Source organism: Doryrhamphus excisus, chromosome 3 (genome assembly GCF_030265055.1).
Source record: "Doryrhamphus excisus isolate RoL2022-K1 chromosome 3, RoL_Dexc_1.0, whole genome shotgun sequence".
Classification (NCBI taxonomy): Eukaryota; Metazoa; Chordata; class Actinopteri; order Syngnathiformes; family Syngnathidae; genus Doryrhamphus; species Doryrhamphus excisus.
Genome location: NC_080468.1, coordinates 13,197,217 through 13,220,111, shown reverse-complemented (window position 1 = coordinate 13,220,111; position 22,895 = coordinate 13,197,217). Strand labels below are relative to the sequence as shown.

The window sequence follows — 22,895 nt, the reverse complement described above, 5'->3', positions numbered from 1 at the left end:
TATACACTGAGATCTTGTTAGAGAGTTAATATGAGGCATTATGGAAATACTTCACATAGAACTTAGTATATTGCATTTAGAGCCCTTAATATTGCACATGGAGGTTGATCAGATATTGCACAGTGAATGGGGTCTGGAGTAACTATACTGACTATAAAAGCAAGTATTACACAGATGTACATAGCAGTGTAGTCTATTGGAAGCGGTGCTGGTTGTACAGCCTGACAACTGCAGGAAGAAAAGACCTGCGATATCGCTCCTTCACACACTTGGGGTGAAGCAGTCTATCGCTGAAGGAGCTCTCAAGTGCTGTCAAAGTGTCCTGCAGGGGGTGGGAGCCGTTCTCCAACATGGATGATAACACCACCTCTACTGGGTCAAGGGGGCAACCCAGTGCAGAGCTGGCCTTCCTGATGATCTTATCCAGTCTCTTCCTATCCGCAGCCGAAATGCTGCTGCCCCAGCAGACCACTCCCTGGAAAATGGCTGAAGCCACAACAGAGTCATAGAACGTCTTGAGGAGTGCCCCTTGCACTCCAAAAGACCTCAGTCTCCTGAGCAGATAGAGTCTGCTCATGCCCTTCCTGTAAAGTGCTTCTGTGTGATGAGTCCAGTCCAGTCTATTGTTGAGATGGACTGGACTCATCACACAGACTATATTGACTTTATACTTATAAACATGCCTAGTTTATATGTCATTTATGTATACCGTAGTATAAAAAGGTTTTTTTTTAGCATGTTTTTGACACTTCAATGTTTAAATGAGCAAAACCAAGAATGAGGTGTATTTCTAACGTAAATACGGTGTTTTTACTCACTATTTTTGGTCTTTCCTATGAGGTTGTGCATATAACATCATATGCAAATGATATGCAGATTTGACATCAGCAACTTCTACAACAGCCAATAGCTACCTGTCTTACTGAGAAGTTAGCAACAGCCATAGTCCGCCCTCCCCGGAAGTCTGGTCCCTGAATGAAGCTGTTGGTAAAATGTGACGTCTTGTGCGAATGTTTTTTTTTCATGTTTTAATGTATCTGTATTCTAACTTTATCTGTGGTAGAATATTTCAACAATGTAATCGCTTGTGGGTAACCAAACGCGCTCTGCCCCGTGACGCCTGAACAAACACTTCCGTGGTTTAGGTAAACAAACAAGTAAACATTACTATGCAGATTGTTTGACTGTGTTCGAAGTCCGCCTCTTGTTCGCTTACACAAGAATTAAGAGTTTCAGCTGCACACAACCTCCACACCGGTGAGTAGACATTAGTTATTAGTTATATACGTTATTAAGTCAACTTTTGTGCTGTTGTGTTGTTGTTGTTATTGTGCTGTTCATAGTTTAATGACTGGTTATTGTAGTGTCGCAACTAACAGTTGAATTGTATATGGGTTTATTCTGTTTTGACTAAAATGTGCTAAAAGTTGTGATTTTGGTGATGAACAATGGGGACACCCCCCCAAGTCATGCATGCAGAAGAATTTAATTGCAACTGGAATTGTGTTTGTGCGTCCTCCAGTGCTCCCAATATGGACGGGGAGCCCATTTCATCCTTGTGTACTCCTGCTCTGGTGGTGGACGTGGACAAAGTGAAGAAAAATGCCCAAAGTATGATTGAACGGTGTGAGAAGCTGGGAGTTCAGCTTCGTCCTCACATGAAAACCCACAAAACTCTGTATGAACACACACACACACCAATGTATCAGTATGACTACCATAAGAAATAGCTCAGGCGTCTTTCCTTTCATCCATAGTGAGTGTGCTGACATCATGACAGGAGGTTCACGGCGGTGCATTGTGGTTTCCACACTGGCAGAGGCCGTTTTCTATGCCGACCATGGATTTGATGACATCCTCTATGCTTATTCTCTTCCTTTTGATAAGGTTGGCCCCCCTCCACACTAGTCACTGCATTGGACACAAAGTTACACAACACAACAATGCAGGTTTCTGTAATTTGTTGTAGAATTCTTTATAACGATTTTGTTGAGGGTTCAAATAGCACAGGTGTATCCAACTTGCAGCATTATTTAGTCTACTTTGACAAAAAAGAAGGAAAGGTGAGCTATTTGTATACTATTTGACTGCCAACATTTAAATTGGACTTTATTTACGAAGCACATCAGCACTCTGTGTGCTCATTTCATGTTAAATACAGGTGTCATGTTTGAATAGAGCACTTATACATACATAAGGAGGTGAAGCAAATATTAATTAATAAGTATTCTTACGCTTACGATAACACGCGAGCAAGGGGGTATTCTGAGGGATATGATATGATATGAGCTGTGTTGAGTTGAAACTTGGGTACTGAATGCCAAATAAGCCCTTCTATCTGCGCTAAACTTTAAATTATTATTATTCATTCATTCATTCATTTTCTACCGCTTTTTCCTCACGAGGGTCGCAGGGGTGCTGGAGCCTATCCCAGCTATCTTTGGGCGAGAGGCGGGGTACACCCTCACCCAGGGCACATATAGACAAACAACCATTCACACTCACATTCATACCTATGGACAATTTGGAGTCGCCAATTAACCTAGCATGTTTTTGGAATGTGGGAGGAAACCGGAGTACCCGGAGAAAACCCACGCATGCACGGGGAGAACATGCAAACTCCACACAGAGATGGTCGAGAGTGGAATTGAACCCTGGTCTATTAGCTGTGAGGTCTGCGCCCTAACCACTCGACCGCCGTGCTGCCCCATTATTTGTTCAAAATTATTACAATTATTTGTGCAATTTACTTTTTACGCTGTACATTGTTGTTCATATTTGATGTCATCTATTTATTCACCACATTATTATTATTATTTATTATTATACTGGAGCCAGGCAACGACATTTCGTTGGCAATTTCTTTGCTGTGTTATTGTGCAATGACAATAAAGAAAGTCTATCTAGGTAACTTAGGCTAAGATCAGAGCCTGAATCAGAATCAGAATCAGAATCAGAAAAGGTTTATTGCCATGTATGATCAAACACATACTAGGAATTTGTTTTGGTGTAGTAGGTGCATACACATCTATTAAAAAAGAATGAGAATACAAAATATGAAATACAAAATATGAAAATACAAAATATACAGAATAACAGTATAAATATATGTACACAGTCTGTTTTTGTTGGGTTATGTTCAGGCTTTCATCTTAAAATGGTTGGCTGTTAATGGCGTCACCATTTATTTAGAGCCTACTGGTTTCCAGGAGTTCCAAGATTCCTTGTGTAGTCACAACGAGATACAGCAGATGAAAATACTTCATGAAACGACAACATAAAAAACGAAAGTTATTGCTCCAATGTATTTTTTAAGTATACATATGTCAAAGTTGTGCAATGTTTGAGTTATGTTACCGTGTACCCTTTGCATTTTTTCCAGGTGGAGCGCTGTGCCACCTTGTCCGAGCGCCTGGAGCTCTTCCAGGTTTTGCTGGACCATCCCGAAGCTCTGGAGCAGCTCAAAAAGCGACCCCTGAGAGACGGTCGACTGTGGCATGTGTGGTTGAAATTGGACTGTGGCAACGGCAGAGGTGAGCGGGTACAATAAATGATACAATACAATAAATACACTAAATTTGTACTTTTCATCTTTTAGCCGGCATCCTCCATTCAGACCCTGAAGCGCTCAGACTGGCGCAGGCTATTGCCGGAACGCCGGGCGTTGAGCTAACAGGGGTGTACGCTCACTGTGGGAACACCTACAGCTGCACAGGAGTACAAGACATCCAGGCTGTCGCGAAGGAGACCACCAGCTTCACTCTTCAGTTCATGGAAAAGTGAATTCCATTTATAGATACAGTCATCCCTCTTTTATTGCAGTTCATTGCTTCCGGAGCCAACCTTAATAAGTGAATAGGGGATTCCTTTTTCATAGTTACAGCGTAGTTTACAAATTTCTAAAGTTTTTAATAAGATTAGAGCCTTCTAGACATGAAATAGCAACCCTATAGTAATCTTTATACTCGTAGTACCCAATAAAGGGCCTTCTCTGCTGGCCTAAACGCTATCAAAAACACAGACATACTTTTACAACTTAAATCCTCATATTTGTTCCATGGAATTGTATTAATTTATTGCCAGTAGTCTGATATCTTCAGTTTGTAGTGCGTCTCTTGACTGCACTGTTTTTAGTATATGTGTATGTCATTTTCATTATTATTTGTTTTTTAATATGTGTTACTATATACATGTAGTCTAAAGCCCACGTCACTGAAACACTATGAGAGATGGGGCTATTTACGATGTCAAATTCACCTCACAGGGCCAGCTAGCAGGCGTACAGTTGCATCAGCACAGCCTGAAACTACCAGACTCCCACACGTTAGCAATGAGAGCCACATTATCACAGAGTACTTTCTGTGGTGGCTGTTTGTCTCATGGATGTAACATTAGTGACACCTAGTGACCAGTGTATAATACTACATATCGATAACATGTATTTGAATGCGTCTTCTGAATGTCTTATAGTTGAAATTTGGTTTTATTTCTATGCTGGAAGTGATTAATGTAAAATTTGCTTAAATATGCATATTTTTCCACAACTAATAAGCCGTCGTCAACTCAGAAACAGCGCTGATTTATTGATATATTTTGAAAAACCACCATAAGAGTGAAGCCGCAAAATTTTTGCAACTTTTCTAATTCAAAGCCACCATTTTCCTGTGGAAATTAACACATTTATGTATATGAAACTGCTTTTTCTTTGGGTTTTGTTTCCGGCAGATTAAAGGCTGTTGGCATAACCTGCAAGTCAAGCATTGGCTCCACCCCCTCCTGCAGTCGCCCAGTCCCGGACATGGCGCAGCTCAGCGAGGTTCACCCAGGAAACTACGTCTTTTACGGTTTGTGCATGTAGATGTTGCACCAGCAGCATGTCTTTTTCCTAAATGGAGCACAGTTCAAATGCATCGTTTGCTTCCAGACGCGCAGCAGTCTTTGATTGGCTCATGCAGTTTGGAAGACGTGGCGGTGCACGTTTTGACAAGAGTCATTGGGCACTGTCCCCACAGGAACCAGCTGTTGATTGACTGTGGATGGACTGGTTTAAGGTGCAACATGCTTCCAGAGCTGGATCAATTATATATTAAGGGACTGTTTCCAACACAATGTGACTTTTCTCTACCTGATGTCTGCAACTGTGTGTCGGGCAGTTAAAGGATTCCTGACACAAATCAACTTTGCTGAAATATGTTATGTATTGTTAGGAATTATGATCGACATTGTTCGATTTTTCAAAGCGAATGGTAAATTTGCAAATCAAATTTGTCATCTTAAAAAGAACTCTAAACTAATCACACAGCAACTTGACACTCAAAAGGTGTACTTAAGAAATATACAAACAAATACCCATATGAGTTTAAAATGCAAAAAAATATTTTAAAGTTTTTCCATTTCATTGAAGGTCAAGCGGGCGGCACGGCGGTCTAGTGGTTAGCGCGCAGACCTCACAGCCAGGAGACCAGAGTTCAATTCCAACCTCGGCCATCTCTGTGTGGAGTTTGCATGTTCTCCCCGTGGGGTTTTCTCCGGGTACTCCGGTTTCCTCCCACATTCCAAAAACATGCTAGGTTAATTGGCGACTCCAAATTGTCCATAGGTATGAATGTGAGTGTGAATGGTTGTTTGTTTATATGTGCCCTGTGATTGGCTGGCGACCAGTCCAGGGTGTACCCCGCCTCATGCCCGAAGACAGCTGGGATAGGCTCCCGCGACCCTCGTGAGGAAAAGCGGTAGAAAATGAATGAATGAATGAATGAAGGTCAAGCGGTATAGAAAATGGAAAAATAGATGGTGTTGCAATCCCGCCTCTGTCCACCAGAGGAGCCTATAGGGAGGCTGACATCATTGCAGCGCTCTGGCAGACACCAATTTTTATATATATATTTTTTTTATTTCATTTTAAACTCTTATAGGTACTTGTTTGCATATTTCTTAGGCACACTTTTTGTGTTCAGTTGCTGTGTGATGAGTTTAGTGTTCTTTGTAAGATGACACCAGGTTATATATCTGTTATATTGAGTGGCATGGAAATTACGGTATATGCATTTTACCGATTTTATCCAAAATTTGTATAGTAAAGATGAAAAATGCAGTTTTGGAGCCACAATTTCATCTTTGCCGCAAAGGTGCAGCAGGTAGACGAGAGGATTTTTGAAATCGTGTTCATTGTGTTCATTTTTCCAATGCCCATCCCAAGTTCATGCATGCAGTCTTCTCTACCTTTTTCTTTGTTGTTGCTCATCAGTTTGGACGGGGCTGGCAAACTCCCAACCGGCTACGCTGTGATTGAAGGACATCCGAATCTCAAGTACTTTAATAAAATGTGTAGTCTCAATTCAAAACGTCGGTAATGCTGATGTCCTAATGTGAGGTGTTTACATACAGGCTGCTGTCTATGACCCAGGAGCATGGGAGAGTGGAGCCCATCGTGGGGAAGCTGGATTATAGCAAGTACCCTCTGGGCTCTCTGCTCACACTGATCCCATACCATGTAAGTGTGGCACTTTTGGGGCTGTGTTTCATTCCTTTGTGTTCGTGTTCCGATTACCTCACTCTCTGTGTTTTGCAGTCATGCGCTACAGCTATGATGCATCCTGTCTATCATGTGCACTGTCAGGGCATTCTTCTGGGCAAGTGGACCCCAACACGTGGATGGTGACTACAGTGTGTGTTCATGCTGTGATGAAAACATCCTGGAATAGTTCACCTGTATGTTAATTCACTAATAACGGATGGCTGTGCTCCGCCATAGCTCTTGCAAAATGATTATGTGCTACAAAAAAATGTCTAACGAAATGATTAATCTACAAAATGTGAGATAAAAAATATGCACTATGTATAAAATGCTGAATGTTTTCTTGTCCATAAATGCTTCCGGTATCATGTGATATGGCTAGCTTCATCATAGTTTTATGTCACCTACAAGTGCTTGTGTAACTAGGAAGATGTATGAAGATTTATGCTTTATTGATTTTTATTCACTAATAATTTTTTCTTAATTTTTGGTTTGAGGCGATTCCTCCTTTTTTGATACATCTCCACTATGCTTTAAGGTTGTGTATCTTTGCCAACCATGTAAACAAGGACCCAATCCAACTCGTTTGCTTGTGACTGATAAAACCGTTTGCACAGTGAACATAAGTCAACCCGGAAAATTTGTGTTAGTAATACTGTAATATATTAATATTGTAATGTCGTAATTAACACACACTTTCGAGTGTTAGCATAGTTATTACGGTTATCAAGACGTCCTCATATTGTTTGGTGCGTTCTGGTACACCGGAAAGTCGGGGAACTCCGACTCCCAACGTAGAAAGGGTTCGAACTCACGAACTTTGGGTAAACTAATGTGTCTTGACTTTACAGTATGTAAATGTAATCTGTATCGTATTGTTTATCAAAAATATCGCCGTTTACCACAAAAGGATATACATATCTCCGTCCTATCATTGTTGAACCGGGAGGCGACTGGGAAAGTTTTCCCAGTCACTTCGAATGCGGCGTCATGGCTACGCCGAATTGCATTCTGGTACATGTTGTTTTACTAAAACGCACACTTATTGGACACGACGTGAACTTTGACTTGTCACGTGATTTAAAACTTCGGCTTGTTGGCGGGGAAAGTTGTCGTGCTACACAGTTAGCCTTTTCTCGTGGTTTGTTTACGTCTGTGTGAGTTCTATTAATTCAGACTGGTAGGTTGGCTTTCCTGTGGTATTTCTATATTTCGGTAATTGTTGTTCAATGTTTTTTTTATCGAGTACCGCAGTTACAGCGGACTGACAGCGGACTGACAGCTAGCATAATGGAGCTCAATTGAGCATACAGTACTCTCTGTACATCGATATTAGTCTTTATTACTGTCGGCTTCTATCCCTGGAGTCATGAGTGTGTTGGAGGTGAAGTTCGTCGGGGATGGAGATGTTGTCGAGCACATCGTTGACAAGCAGGAGGGTATGGGCTCTAAGATATTGTTATTCATAAAATAAAGATATACGTCTTTTCCGCCTCACTGTATATGTGTTTATCTATGTTTGAAAGAGGTGCGGAGCGATTCTGGGGCTGTCCAGAAGATGGTCACATTTAAGAGCACAGGAAGGAGAACTAGAGAAGACCCAGACGAGAAGGACGGGGATGAAAACGGCGTCCTTAATGAGAAGAACTATGTTCAAGCACTTTGTGCAGACAGGCAAGAAGGTAAGGAAGGATGCGACTAATCATACAGTCCACAAAGCCTGTTTAAATAATAATTTCTAGCCACTACCTGAAATGATGGATTAATTGATGTCAACATTTGACTGTCATTCTCCTATTTTCCTTCTTGAAGATGAAGAAGATATATCCAGAGTTGCTGGGGCCTCCATTTTCACTTTTCAGAAAAACAAACGAGGCCACAGTATGGCCCAGACTGGTGAGTCCATCACTTTCTGTCACCACAACAATATACAACAATGGCTGTAAATGGCAGTAAAATATTAGTTCCCAACAAAAAGAATGGCCCTAATTGGCTGTATGCTTCGTGCAAGCCACTCAAACACTGTGACCATCAATGATAAATTACTAATACTCTAAAAAGTAGAGAAAAATAGTGAGAACTAGTTATGTACATCATTATTCATTCATTCATGCAGCGTTAAAATAAGTAGGTGGAATAATGTGTAGTTCTACCGTAGTTCTACACCGAGGAAGGACGTCACCTTTTGCTTTCAATACTGTTGACACTCCGCCTGTCTATCTTGCAATGTTCTACTCTACCATCACTTGGGACTGAGACTGAGATAATGGAAGTCAATCATTTGGGGGTAGAGACTCACCTCACTGTGGGAACAGATCGTTTTCCGGCATAGAAGAATTGTGCCTGATTGGGAGGTGGTGACTGTGACATCAGTGTTGGAGGTCCTGGTCTAGAAATGGCCATAGGAATCACATCATCTGCGAAATATAGTAGAAATATAGTATTTGCGTCAGAGACCACCCACGGATTGAGAAAAGGCCCTGCATAAAATGTCTATTTATTATATATTTTCTAGGCTGCACGGCGGTGGAGTGGTTTGCGTGCAGACCTCACAGCTAGGAGACCCGAATTCAATCCCACCCTCGGCCATCTCTATGTGGAGTTTGCATGTTCTCCCCGTGCATGCGTGGGTTTTCTCCGGGTACTCCGGTTTCCTCCCACATTCCAAAAACATGCTAGGTTAATTGGCGACTCCAAATTGTCCATAGGTATGAATGTGAGTGTGAATGGTTGTTTGTCTATATGTGCCCTGTGATTGGCTGGCCACCAGTTCAGGGTACCCTGCCTCTCACCCGAAGACAGCTGGGATAGGCTCCAGCACCCCCGCGACCCTCGTGAGGAAAAGTGGTAGAAAATGAATGAATATTAGTAAGAGCCCTGTAGACATGAAATAACACCCCTATAGTCACTTTAAAGCTCCAGTGCTGTGCCCTGTGATTGGCTGGCCAAAAGTCCAGGGTGTCTCGGCCGAAGGCAGCTGGGATAGGCTCCAGCACCCCCGCGACCCTCGTGAGGAAAAGTGGTAGAAAATGAATGAATATTAGTAAGAGCCCTGTAGACATGAAATAACACCCCTATAGTCACTTTAAAGCTCCAGTGCTGTGCCCTGTGATTGGCTGGCCAAAAGTCCAGGGTGTCTCGGCCGAAGGCAGCTGGGATAGGCTCCAGCACCAGAAAAAAGCAGTAGAAAATGAATAAATAAATGTCTAGGTGTGAGGTAGACTTGTCTGATTACAGTGCGTCCTAAAAAAGGAAAGTGAAGAAATTGGACATTCTGAAATGTTAGGGGGAAGTGCAGCTCACTGAGACACATTACATTGATTATTTTACATACACTTATATATAATATGTATTTTGAAAAAATATGATACACTTTATATTCCTAGCAAGTGAGCTGGCACGGACGCCAAGGAAAAGTGTGAGCTTCAGCACATCTCCGTCCACTCCCATTCGGACAGGCCGCAGTAAGTCCAGGATCTTCTATTTTCTGTTTTTTTGTGTGTGTTTTTTTTGCAGTACTGAATAAACTCTGTCTCTTCGTGTAGACAACAAAACAGAAAACAGAACACCACAGAGGGTGAGGCTTTTTGTCCGTGCAAATCATACTCTGTTAATGGTGTCTTTTTTTAACATTCACGCCTCTTTTTCTGACAGAGCAAAAAGGTGCAATTTGTTTCCACGACTCCTCACAGGCTCCGCAAGAGAATGACAAGTAAGTGCAGTACATTTTATCCTTGTTTCTATTGCCGTGTAGTAAGATTTCATGGGACTTATTGGGTATTTGCAGCTCCGAGCCTCCGATCCGACAGCGATAGTGAATTCTCACCCTCCGACTCTGCTGAAGAGGAAGATGAAGTCATGGAAGAGGACGAGCAGACGGTAAAAAAAGACGAGAAAGAAAACAAGACCCCAGGAACTCGGAGTAAAGGATTATCAGCGGCTCTCTACAAGACCCCCTCCAAAAAGAGCAAGAGCGCTTCTGAGTCTGTCGGCCAGCCTAGCTTGGTTGAAGAGTACTTTGAGGCCCACAGCACCTCAAAGGTTCTAACGTCAGATCGCACCCTTGAGCGTCTACACACACCTAAATTAGACAGGGTGGGTGCGTTAAAAACGTCCTGGACGTCTTTATAACGCTGAACAAGAATTTGAACATATTGATTTGGCTTGCAGGAGACGCTTGTGCAGCTTTTAGAGGGAAAACCATCCTGCTACCTAGCAGAGATCCAGCAGCTCCACAACAAACACAAAACGCACTTTAGCAAATGGATGCTACAGTTACAGTAAGTGAATGTACTTTTTTTTTTTAATCACGCTAATCATTGTGAATTTTTAAACACAGTAAGCAAATAAGTGTGTTTCTCTGAAGGCTGGGGTTCAGCGTGCTGCTCTACGGTTTGGGCAGCAAGAAAGATCTGCTGGAGGACTTTCGTTTGTCTCACTTGTCCCGAGAAATTCACCTTGTTGTCAATGGATTCTTCCCGTCCATCACTCTGAAATCTGTGAGTAGTCACACCGAAAGGAATACAGTGCAACCTCCAAAGTCGACCACAGTCATTCCTAAAACGGGCATCACATTTCCATTGTCAAACACACATATTCATGTATTTATTTTGATAACAAAAAATGCTTATTGCATAACACTAAAGTTTAGAAAAACATTTTTTCTGTCAAAATGTAAAAACAAAGACGTGTAGAAAGAAACGCGTGAAATACATCAGTAACACGCATTATTCCTAACCTTTTTTGAACCACATCTGGCCCCCAGACCTTGGGTTTGACACCTGTGATCTAATGTGTCACTGTACAATAATCAAGGTTAATCGTGTCCTTATTTACATATTGCATATTTTTGTAGTTGGAGCATAGAAAACCTATTTACAATCTTCTATATATATTTTTTTACATTATTGGAGCCCTCCAGACTGAAATAACACCCCTATAGACACCTTTGCACTTTTTTCCTAATATAGTAGACATAATCAGAGAATATAATCACCTAAGAGGGTTAATAAAATATAATATAATAATATTAGGGCTGCACGGAAGTCGAATGGTTAGCGCACAGGCCACACAGCTAGGAGACCAGAGTTCAATTCCACCCTCGGTCATCTCTGTGTGGAGTTTGCATGTTCTCCCCATGCATGTGTGGGTTTTCTCCGGGTACTCCGGTTTTCTCCCACATTCCAAAAACATGCTAGGTTAATTGGCGACTCCAAATTGTCCATAGGTATGAATGTGAGTGTGAATGGTTGTTTGTCTATATGTGCCCTGTGATTGGCTGGCCACCAGTCCAGGGTGTACCCCGCCTCTCGCCCGAAGACAGCGGTAGAAAATGAATGAATGAATGAGGGCTGCATTAGGGCTGCACGGTAGACGAGTGGTTAGCGCACAGGCCACACAGCTAGGAGACCAGTGTTCGATTCCACCCTCGGCCATCTCTGTGTGGAGGTTGCATGTTCTCCTTATGCATGTGTGGGTTTTCCCACATTCCGAAAACATGCTAGGTTAATTAGCGACTCCAAATTGTCCATAGGTATGAATGTGAGTGTGAATGGTTGTTTGTCTATATGTGCCCGGTGATTGACTGAAGACAGCTGGGATAGGCTCCAGCATCCCCGCTACCCTTGTGAGGATAAGCGGTAGAGAATGAATGAATGAATAATAGTAGCTCATTAATTCTAATGTTGACTTTGCAGATCTTGAACGCTTTGACATGTGACATTCTTGAGCACCAGGGGACTTTCCGAACACCATCTGACCAGATTCAGTACATCTCCCAAACCCTTAAAGAGGGTGAGTACTCTCACATGTAGTTTCATCTCAATCTTTACACTTTTTTTGAAGCTTAAGTGTATCCTCTACACAGGCCCAGATCTTCATATTTACCTGTTGATTAATAACATTGATGGACCTATGCTGCGTGGTGAAAAGATCCAGAGTGCACTGGGGCAGCTGGCATCCCTCCCCAATCTCCACATGGTGGCTACTATCGATCACATCAATGCTCCTCTGGGTGGGTATCAAGCATGAATATATGTTTATTATTTGGTAATGTTATTTACACGGATCTTTCCTGTGTATTTTCAGTGTGGGACCAGTTTAAGCAGAGCCAGTTTAACTGGCTGTGGTGGGAGTGTGTGACGTTTAAACACTACGCAGAGGAGACGTCTTATGAAAACTCTCTTCTGGTGCAGCAAACGGGCGCCCTGGCTCTGTCATCGCTTACACATGTGCTCCGCAGCTTGACGCCAAACGCGAGGTGTGCGTTCGTCGCACCTTGATGATACATTATCTCTGTGTTTGGATGCGTTGCATGCTGTTTTTTTTTTTTCCAGGGGAATTTTCAAACTGCTGGTTAAGTTTCAGCTGGAAAACAAAGACAACCCTTCATACACAGGTACACACACTCACATTTTAATGTTTTCAATGTTTCTTTTTGGGGTAAAAGTGATTTGTTTGTGTTTTAGGGTTGTCGTTCCAAGATTTTTACCAGCGTTGTCGTGAGTCATTCCTGGTGAACTCTGATCTCACTCTGAGGACGCAGCTGACCGAGTTCAGGGACCACAAACTGATTCGGACACGCAAGGTGAAGTCCTGGATCTTCTGAATGGCCTTTGGTGGTTCACTGGACTCAAGTTTGTCATATGAACGCAGTTTGGCCATATCGGGTTGACCTGAGACGGTAATTTTGACAGTTTCCGGAGTGGGGAAAAATCTAAAAACGGCAGCTTTTCGATTGCGTATAGACGGCCGAACTGTTGTTTCACAGAAATAATAACAAAAAACTAAAACAAATCAATAAAAGACACAGAAGACCACACAAGGGTTTGAGACACTCCCCTCCGGCATGAGGCTGCGGTCCATCAGGACCAAAACCTCACGCCACAAGAACAGTTTCTTCCCATCTGCTGTCAGCCTCATCAATCCCCCCACCCCCCACCTCATCCTGCCACTTTGACACTCTCTATATGCGTTACATTAACGCTCAGTTTGGACTCTTAAGGAAAAACAATCAGACTGCACTTCCGGAATAACAAACAAAAAACAGACTGTGTACATATATTTATACTGTTTTCTATATATTTAATATTTTCATTTTTTTAATAACAAATTCCTAGTATGTGTTTGATCATACCTGGCAATAAAACCATTTCTGATTCTGAAAGGGTCGCCAGAAAGCCAAAGAAAAAGCACAAAAAACACAAATAATTTCCCAGGCATTTTTAATTAAGTATCTCATGTGTCCTGGTTTTCGGTAATCACAATATGATCACCCTAACTTTAGGAGCTTTTAAATATTTCCACTGTATTTTCTCCCCATTGCTTTAACAAGACTATACAGCTCATGCTTTTTTTACGTGTTCAGGGTGCAGATGGCGTGGAGTACCTGATGGTAGCCGTGACCGCAAGCACACTGATGGACTACTTGGAGAACGAGGAAGGTGACTGAGAAGACAGCCCTTTTTTTGTATTTTGATCACATTGGTTGTCTGAATGTCTATTTCCATGATACACCACCATTAAACTTGTCATTGCCACAGTGCACAGTTCACACACGTGCATGCTGTGTGCTAAAAGCTGCATTATCAAAAAATCAACACTCAAAAATTGATTGTGTACTTTAATTAGAGAAATAGATACACCTATAGTAAAACGTACATTATTTTCTTCGTGCAAGGCAGGCATTCAACAATGAAAGCCATAATTTGGTTAGTCGGGTTTTTGAATGTGTGAACGGTGTGCAAAGAGGACCAAAAGGTGTGTGTTGTGACCCTGTTTCAAGTCAGGAATGACTGAGTGAGGTTTTCATTGCGCAATGTCAACAGTTTTCTGCGTTTGCGAGTCTCGCAATGTCTCCATAGAGTCCATCGTGTAAGTCCTGAGTCGGTTCTGCGTTTCCGTGTCGACGACGCGCAGCTCGTCTGGATCCAGATCCCTCAGCAGAAGCAGCACGGCTTCCAGAGTGTGTGTCTACAAATACACGGTCAAGTTACACTCAGCAAAAATATACACAATATACACACAACCTGTGTACACAGAAAGGCCTACATAGCTCTCAAATATTCTTTACAAATCTGTCTTTGTGAGCGCTTCCTCCTTTACCGAGATGATCCATCCGCCTCCCAGGTGTACCATAAGATGCTGATTAAACAGCATTACTGCACAGGTGTGCCTTAGCCTGGCCACAATAAAAGGCCACCACAACTTGTGCAGTTTTACTGTATTGTGGGGAAATCCTGTGATTCATCCGTGAAAACAGCCCCTCTACAAAGTGTGTGCTAGAGGCTGGCCACAATAAAAGCCCATGCCAAAATGCTTCGTGGGGAAAACTGATTAATCACTGAAAAGTGTGTGCCTGAGACTGGCGAAAATAAGACAATTAAAAATGTAATGTTTTCCTGTATTGTGGGGGGGGGGGGGAACCTGTGATCTGGCTACAATAAAAGGCCGGGCCAAAATGCATTCCGGGGGGAAAACAATCTGATAAGTACACCTCTCCAAACTGTGTGCCTGACACTTGCTACAATAAAACGCAACTTCAAAATGAAATGATTTGGTTATGCGAAGTGAATGTCTCTCAAGATGTGGAATAATTAGCATGATTATTGCACAGGTGTGCCAGATGCCTGTCCACAATAAAAGGCTACCCCAAAATGTGACATTTTACTCCATTTCGGGATGAAAACCACAATTCATCCTTGAAAAGGATACCTCTCCAAAGTGTGTGCTTGAGGCTGGCTACAATAAAAGGTCACACCCGATTCACAGGCAACTCTCGCAGTCAGCACGCTTATTTCACGCTCCCTCAACACCTGTGGACATTTGTTGCATTGTGCTGCGTACATTTTGGCATTGCCTTTTATTGTGGCCAGCCTCAGGCACACACGTGCAGTAATCACGCTGTCTAGTCAGCATCTTGACATGCTTTTTGTTGGGCACTTTTTTGTGTGTCACTAAGAGTTACCCTTTTCATCGATGATCTCGTTGATTGGGAATTCAGAGAGGGAATCTTGTCGCTGGAAGGATGCTTCATCCCCGGTTCTTGTCTGATATTACTGTGTGCAAAAAAGACACCAATAGTGGGTTGTTTTTTCTGGATGTTTACGTTTGTGGTGGGTGTCATATGACACTCCGGTGGGCTTACTTGGTATCCTCCACATTGTGGCTGAGTGAGTTGTTTTCTTTGTCTGCATCAGGAAGCCCGTTGGTTGAGACCGAGACCTGGGTCTGGGCTGCTTTCGTTGGCGTGCGGATCTCCTCACCGACCATGTGCGCTAACGCAATCTCTTCCTCGGTCACGACTGTAAACATACAAGGTGTCAACTCCCATACGTGCAATGTGCTCCCAATATGATGCACTGACCTTGGTTGTCCAGTTTCTGCAGCCCAGGCAGGAAGTGCAAGACATTCAGTCGATACCGGCTGGAGTCTGTACCACAGCAAGGGTTGTCAGCCAACCATAGCACTCGTAGACGCGTCATGGAACGCAAGTAATGGAGTTCAGAAAGGGATGGAATCATGTTGCTTCTCAGGTAGAGCTCACACAGAGACGAGCATCCAGCCAGAGGGGAGAGATCCGAGATGCTATTGACACTACAAAGATTGTTAATACAGTAAACCCATCTTAGGTATAATTGTGCCTATAAAAAATATATATATATATATAACCAACCTCAGTGTCAGTACTTCAATATTTGGCATTTGGGACAGAATGGAAATCTGGAAAAGATAATAAATGCTACAGTTTTAACATCATGTCCGCGAGTTATAAAGCAAAAATAAGTACAATCGTTATACTCACATCCGTCAATTTACATCCCCTGTAAGATATTAAACATAAGCCGATTTTAGCATAAGCATATAATGATATCCGACATGCTTTATATAATTTTCTAACACTCACCAGCAGTTCAGTTTCCTCACGCTTTCCAAGTCGGGGGCCTTGGCTTCGGTAAGAACCTGTTTACATGTTAGCTTCATGGCAGCTACAATTACTTGCATGTGTAGTTGGTGAAGAATACTTTCAATTCACTTGGTTAACCTATTCACATGTAAACACCAGCATTGTGTAATAAATGGACAAACATTTCAACTAAGCAGCGGGGATGTTGACGGTCAAAAGAAACACGAACGCGCATGCGCACAATCACTTAAGCGCCCTTAGTTACGGACAACAAAAATAATAAAGTTTTTTATTTTTTGTATTTTATATAAATATGATTGAATACAGTTATTATATATATATTATTTTAATTAATTTATATTGTTATTGTACATTAACTGTAAAAACACACATTCCCACAATGCAGCGTCATGAAGCTGGTAAATCGCGCCTGCGCAATACGTACTTCCTCTTTGGAACTACGTCTCCACTGAAACGATGGTGAGCCCAAACGTCCCAATCGAAATCTGTGTCAATCTTACCGTTTCAGGGCTCAATTGTATATCTTGTTGTGTCCGAGTGTTCATTGACATTCTAAATATTACTGTACAATCCATATTTGTTATTTAAAGATTACCGTCAGTAGATATATGATGTTGTCCATGTAATGTACATCAGAAATGGCTGCCTGTAGCGCTCGACAGCCAGATTACCCAACGAGATGGCTACATTAGCACAACGGTAGCGTCGTACAATAACTCGTTTGTTTAAAATTCAAAAGTTACCAGTGAATGTCTTGCATTTCTCTTAATGCACGAACGCCGGTGTTGTTACAAATGGGGTTAGCCGTCTTGCTAATATGACGTCACCACGGTCTTATATCAGCGGCGGTTAGCTATAGACCAGGAGCCCACAGGGGTCAGGGTAGCCGGAAAGCTAACAAATTCCCATGTGCACAGCATTTAGTACAAGGGTCACTGTCTAGAGAAATGGACATCTGCCGATCTTGCTCTGGTGGGTGTGGTCATGAGGGCCGTGAAAAGGCACAGAAAATTCGAGCCAGATTAGCTCCACCTTCTAACAAAATGAAACATATTGAAATTCAATCAGCATGTTGTATTGTGTGATAAATAAGCAAAGACAGACATTTCTGGTGGTGGCCTACCCCCGGCAGATACCAAAATAGGACAAGAAAAGTTTGAGCTAGATCAGCTTTGTAACTAACAAATTGAAACCGATGCTAAATTGTTCAGTACTGCAAACTCTTTCAAAAATCACTAACGCCAGATAATTTTTGTGGTGGGATGGCCGCGCCAGACACTTTGAAAGGGCCACACCCTCGGAGCTGACCTTGATTAGCTTGTGGGCTAACAACATAAAACCACTTGCAGAATGTTATCTATGATGATGTCTATCTCAAATAACCATTGCCAGACATTTCGTATGGTGGGGTACCCCTGCCAGATGCATTGTATAGGCCCCGCCCTTGGATGACCCAGATCAGCCATTCACCTAACGACATAAAACCACCTGCAAAATGTTAACCATGTTAATGCTTATCCCAAATGACCATTGCCAGACATTTCATATGGTGGGGTACCCCTGCCAGATGCAATGTAATGCAATGTAAATGGCCTTGCCCTTGGATGACCCAGATCAGCTAGGCTAGCCATTCCACCTTACAAAATATGACCACTTGCAAAATATTAACCATGTCAAGATCAATGGGGCTAATAATACTGTTACAGTCATGAGCTTGTGAATTTCTACATCGATTATAATTATTTGAAGCCTTCATCGTCCTCCAAATCAGAATCTTCACTCCATGCCTCATCTGAATCAATCGGTTCTTCACCCTCGGCGACGTCAGGATCAGCCTCCTCTCCAACGATGATAGTTTCATCGCTGTCTCTGTCGGCGCATTCTTCATCAAAGAAAGAATCTGGTGTTGCGGATCCTTGGAACCATATAGGTTCCAACCCAGCCATAGTCTGCTGGTGATAATCCATTCCCAGGTTGTGCGGTTGTTGCTTGGATCCACAATATTGTGACATATTGTGATCTCTTAACCTTCATCTGAAGAGTACGTTGACAAGGTGGCAACAAACCACAGTCAACTCGTTTGACATTTGCCAATGGGTCATCCTGAAATGCGACAAAATAAGTTAAATACCTTAAAGATTTGTTAACCTCTGTATACATAGGTCAAAACACAATCATTCGAATGGTTGTGGTCATTGCAGAGAAGACTGGATTTGATCTAAAGAAAGTTCTAGCATTCCCAATCATCACCCATCCTTTGGCACTTGCACACAGTGATGGCGCACACATCAAAACTCCAAAGTCAGCCCTGTTGAATAAACTTGAGGAATTACAGACAGAGCCAGTAACGGAAACTGAGCTTCCGCTTAGCTACACTCAGGTCTATGATGGCGGACTTCTCCTACATTCTGTTCTCTCCCACATTAACATGGGGGCATCTTACGCATCCATTGCCAAATCATTGCTGTCTGTTGTTTGTTCTGGCAGGGGAAATTAGGTGCACGTTTGTCTTGACAAATATGTTGAGAACTCCATAAAGGACAGTGAGAGGAAGTTGAGAGGGGCAATAGATCAGGCATACAGCATCACAGGACCTGATCAGACCATTAGACAAAATGGCAAGATGCTACTTACCAATGGGATTTTCAAGAATGCGCTAGCTAAGTTCCTTTTGACTGAGTGGCAGAAAAACCACTACTGGAACTTTTTTAGGGGAAAGACTGTGGTTGTCTCATTCGGTGGTGAATGCTACCAGTACATTCCTAGTGATGAGCTTGAGAACATCTCTGTGACCTGCCCAGCAAACCTTCAGGCTGACCATGAAGAGGCAGACACCCTCATTGGATTCCATATCACCAACATCAATTCTGGTAGCATCCTCGTACGAGCATCAGATACGGATGTCCTGGTTACACTCATTGGTGCCCTAGGACAGCAACGCCCAGAAGTTTGATCCATGACCAAAATCATCATGGACTGTGGACAGGGGAACAATAGACGTTACATCAATGTAATCAACATCACCAACGTCCTTGAAGAATGCCGAGCGGGACTTGCAAGAGCACTCCCTGGATTCCATGCATTCACTGGGTGTGACTTCACATCTGCCTTTTTCAGGCGAGTTGACAATATATGTAATTTTGACAACTGCTAGGACTAGTTGCAATTGCAACTAGGAGAAGTCCGCCATCATAGACCTGAGTGTAGCTAAGCGGAAGCTCAGTTTCCGTTACTGGCTCTGTCTGTAATTCCTCAAGTTTATTCAACAGGGCTGACTTTGGAGTTTTGATGTGTGCGCCATCACTGTGTGCAAGTGCCAAAGGATGGGTGATGATTGGGAATGCTAGAACTTTCTTTAGATCAAATCCAGTCTTCTCTGCAATGACCACAACCATTCGAATGATTGTGTTTTGACCTATGTATACAGAGGTTAACAAATCTTTAAGGTATTTAACTTATTTTGTCGCATTTCAGGATGACCCATTGGCAAATGTCAAACGAGTTGACTGTGGTTTGTTGCCACCTTGTCAACGTACTCTTCAGATGAAGGTTAAGAGATCACAATATGTCACAATATTGTGGATCCAAGCAACAACCGCACAACCTGGGAATGGATTATCACCAGCAGACTATGGCTGGGTTGGAACCTATATGGTTCCAAGGATCCGCAACACCAGATTCTTTCTTTGATGAAGAATGCGCCGACAGAGACAGCGATGAAACTATCATCGTTGGAGAGGAGGCTGATCCTGACGTCGCCGAGGGTGAAGAACCGATTGATTCAGATGAGGCATGGAGTGAAGATTCTGATTTGGAGGACGATGAAGGCTTCAAATAATTATAATCGATGTAGAAATTCACAAGCTCATGACTGTAACAGTATTATTAGCCCCATTGATCTTGACATGGTTAATATTTTGCAAGTGGTCATATTTTGTAAGGTGGAATGGCTAGCCTAGCTGATCTGGGTCATCCAAGGGCAAGGCCATTTACATTGCATTACATTGCATCTGGCAGGGGTACCCCACCATATGAAATGTCTGGCAATGGTCATTTGGGATAAGCATTAACATGGTTAACATTTTGCAGGTGGTTTTATGTCGTTAGGTGAATGGCTGATCTGGGTCATCCAAGGGCGGGGCCTATACAATGCATCTGGCAGGGGTACCCCACCATACGAAATGTCTGGCAATGGTTATTTGAGATAGACATCATCATAGATAACATTCTGCAAGTGGTTTTATGTTGTTAGCCCACAAGCTAATCAAGGTCAGCTCCGAGGGTGTGGCCCTTTCAAAGTGTCTGGCGCGGCCATCCCACCACAAAAATTATCTGGCGTTAGTGATTTTTGAAAGAGTTTGCAGTACTGAACAATTTAGCATCGGTTTCAATTTGTTAGTTACAAAGCTGATCTAGCTCAAACTTTTCTTGTCCTATTTTGGTATCTGCCGGGGGTAGGCCACCACCAGAAATGTCTGTCTTTGCTTATTTATCACACAATACAACATGCTGATTGAATTTCAATATGTTTCATTTTGTTAGAAGGTGGAGCTAATCTGGCTCGAATTTTCTGTGCCTTTTCACGGCCCTCATGACCACACCCACCAGAGCAAGATCGGCAGATGTCCATTTCTCTAGACAGTGACCCTTGTACTAAATGCTGTGCACATGGGAATTTGTTAGCTTTCCGGCTACCCTGACCCCTGTGGGCTCCTGCTCTACTAGTGGAAGTTGCTTAATGTCGTCTGCGCAGTGTAGCATTTTGCGTTAATATGTGTACTGTGGGAAGCATACCAATCGTCACACTATGCTATGCACCAATGTTGTTGTTGCATTTCACATTTACTCATTGCTCATCCAGTGCGTGGAATGTGCGTTTCTCCACAGGCCAAACGCACCAAGAAGGTGGGGATCGTCGGTAAATACGGCACCCGTTATGGCGCATCGCTGAGGAAGATGGTGAAGAAAATAGAAATCTCCCAGCACGCTAAGTACACCTGCTCTTTCTGTGGAAAGGTATGCCTGTGTGTGTATGTTTTTGCGCATCATTTATGTTTATTCATAAAATGGTGTATTTCTCTATAATGCAGACAAAGATGAAGAGGAGGGCTGTGGGGATCTGGCACTGTGGGTCCTGCATGAAGACAGTAGCTGGAGGAGCCTGGACTTACAAGTAAGTTGCACTTTTTTGCTAAATGGGAGATTTTTTTTTAGTCTGAAGAGTTTCACTTGCTCTTTAATTCTACGCTATAATATCAGATAATTGAGGAAAAAGTGGTAGAAAATGAATGAATCAATTAAAAAAAATTGAATGCCAGCTAGATAACCTTCACTTGTCCTAAAAGGATTCCAAACCCAATACAATGACAGGGTTAGGGGCTAGGGTTCACACTCCCCCCGTCGAGAACGGTAAAGTGAACTGCTTGACAATTAATCAAAGATTTGAAATTTACATGCATCACTTCTTGTTGATTCTTGTAACAACGCTCAGTGCTGCCATCTGTTGGCATCTAAACAAACTACACACATCCATCCCGGGCACAGTAATATCCCATCCATCGTGAGCGCAGAAATCCATCGATTTGTGCGCTACCGATGGATCCATCTCGGGCGCAACGCTATCGATCGATCACGCAGATCCATCGTTAGCGCGTAACACGTATGTTGTTTAGGTTTTGCTGCGATAATGAAACTGCTGTAAACCACTTCTGCACTAAAATCCTTGTCAGTTCTAAAGATATAAAAACAGCTAAAAAAAGAAACTGTTCATTGGAGCAAGTAATGGGGAACGCGTATTCCGTCTTTAAAGCCTTCTGAAAAAGACTCCAAAAAGCGGCAACAGTGCTACATTTGCATGTAATGTGCATATTACTATACTAAGCTACAGTGACATTGTTACGCTGAAGAATGATGTCACGGGCGTAGTGACACCTTGCCACACTGCAGCAGCTAGCGACGAGTTCATTTCATCACACACTCGCGCATCAGCGTCTCAGATTGATTACTAGCAACAAGCTAAGGCTACATATTCGAGCTGCTGTTTTTGTTTTTTTTATTAATGTATTCATTAGTTTTTTTCTGCCCCCCCCCTCCCCCTCCACAGCACAACTTCCGCCGTCACGGTAAAGTCTGCAATCAGGAGACTGAAGGAGTTGAAGGACCAGTAAGCTAGTGAGACGTTCACTGGAGGATTTGGGACTTTGTTTAAATAAATGAACCAACCTGGACATGGCCTCAACATCCAACAATAAAGCTGTCTGGAGTGGAATTTTGTGATCCTTTTTTTTTTTTTGTCTGATTTTTATGAGTCAATTCAGCATATTTTGCAGCAAAAATGACCTTCCCAACCGTACAGGAGAAACCTTCACCGGGAATTGTGGAACTCGATAAGTTTGCACAATTAAGTCACTGTATTGCATAATTAATGTGCCCACAAAAGTGACACAAATAGTT

General features: G+C 42.6%; 4 protein-coding genes across 5 annotated transcripts; 3 read left to right on the top strand and 1 right to left on the bottom strand.

The window, feature by feature from the left end:
• The first annotated feature begins 951 nt into the window (after positions 1-951).
• zgc:162816 (uncharacterized protein LOC571260 homolog) lies at positions 952-6,812 on the top strand. The gene is made up of 10 exons (XM_058068413.1): positions 952-1,257; positions 1,523-1,678; positions 1,758-1,887; positions 3,383-3,533; positions 3,599-3,779; positions 4,726-4,844; positions 4,925-5,051; positions 6,248-6,310; positions 6,388-6,493; positions 6,572-6,812. The coding sequence occupies exons 2-10, from the start codon at positions 1,533-1,535 to the stop codon at positions 6,659-6,661; spliced, it is 1,113 nt and encodes a 370-aa protein (XP_057924396.1). The 5' UTR covers positions 952-1,257; positions 1,523-1,532; the 3' UTR covers positions 6,662-6,812.
• A 797-nt stretch (positions 6,813-7,609) lies between these two features.
• orc2 (origin recognition complex, subunit 2) lies at positions 7,610-14,488 on the top strand. Its single transcript, XM_058068411.1, has 15 exons — positions 7,610-7,956; positions 8,044-8,199; positions 8,330-8,413; positions 9,904-9,981; positions 10,063-10,094; positions 10,172-10,229; positions 10,305-10,612; positions 10,688-10,797; positions 10,884-11,016; positions 12,214-12,310; positions 12,384-12,530; positions 12,605-12,776; positions 12,853-12,914; positions 12,985-13,103; positions 13,884-14,488. Exons 1-15 carry the CDS (start codon positions 7,887-7,889, stop codon positions 13,965-13,967), a joined length of 1,710 nt encoding a protein of 569 aa, XP_057924394.1. The 5' UTR covers positions 7,610-7,886; the 3' UTR covers positions 13,968-14,488.
• Positions 14,126-17,278, bottom strand: cfap410 (cilia and flagella associated protein 410). Of its 2 annotated transcripts, XM_058068415.1 has the most exons (8): positions 17,186-17,278; positions 16,422-16,559; positions 16,320-16,338; positions 16,191-16,237; positions 15,882-16,111; positions 15,663-15,819; positions 15,483-15,573; positions 14,126-14,488 (listed from the first exon to the last, which is right to left on the bottom strand). In XM_058068415.1, the coding sequence occupies exons 2-8, from the start codon at positions 16,517-16,519 to the stop codon at positions 14,324-14,326; spliced, it is 807 nt and encodes a 268-aa protein (XP_057924398.1). In that variant the 5' UTR covers positions 16,520-16,559; positions 17,186-17,278; the 3' UTR covers positions 14,126-14,323. The 2 variants fall into 2 exon arrangements, with proteins under 2 accessions (XP_057924398.1, XP_057924397.1); XM_058068414.1 differs by lacking the exon at positions 17,186-17,278 and having other exon boundaries at positions 16,422-17,004.
• rpl37a (ribosomal protein L37a) lies at positions 16,831-22,710 on the top strand. The gene is made up of 4 exons (XM_058068416.1): positions 16,831-16,901; positions 21,330-21,458; positions 21,533-21,615; positions 22,546-22,710. Exons 1-4 carry the CDS (start codon positions 16,899-16,901, stop codon positions 22,607-22,609), a joined length of 279 nt encoding a protein of 92 aa, XP_057924399.1. The 5' UTR covers positions 16,831-16,898; the 3' UTR covers positions 22,610-22,710.
• The last annotated feature ends 185 nt before the right edge of the window (positions 22,711-22,895 follow it).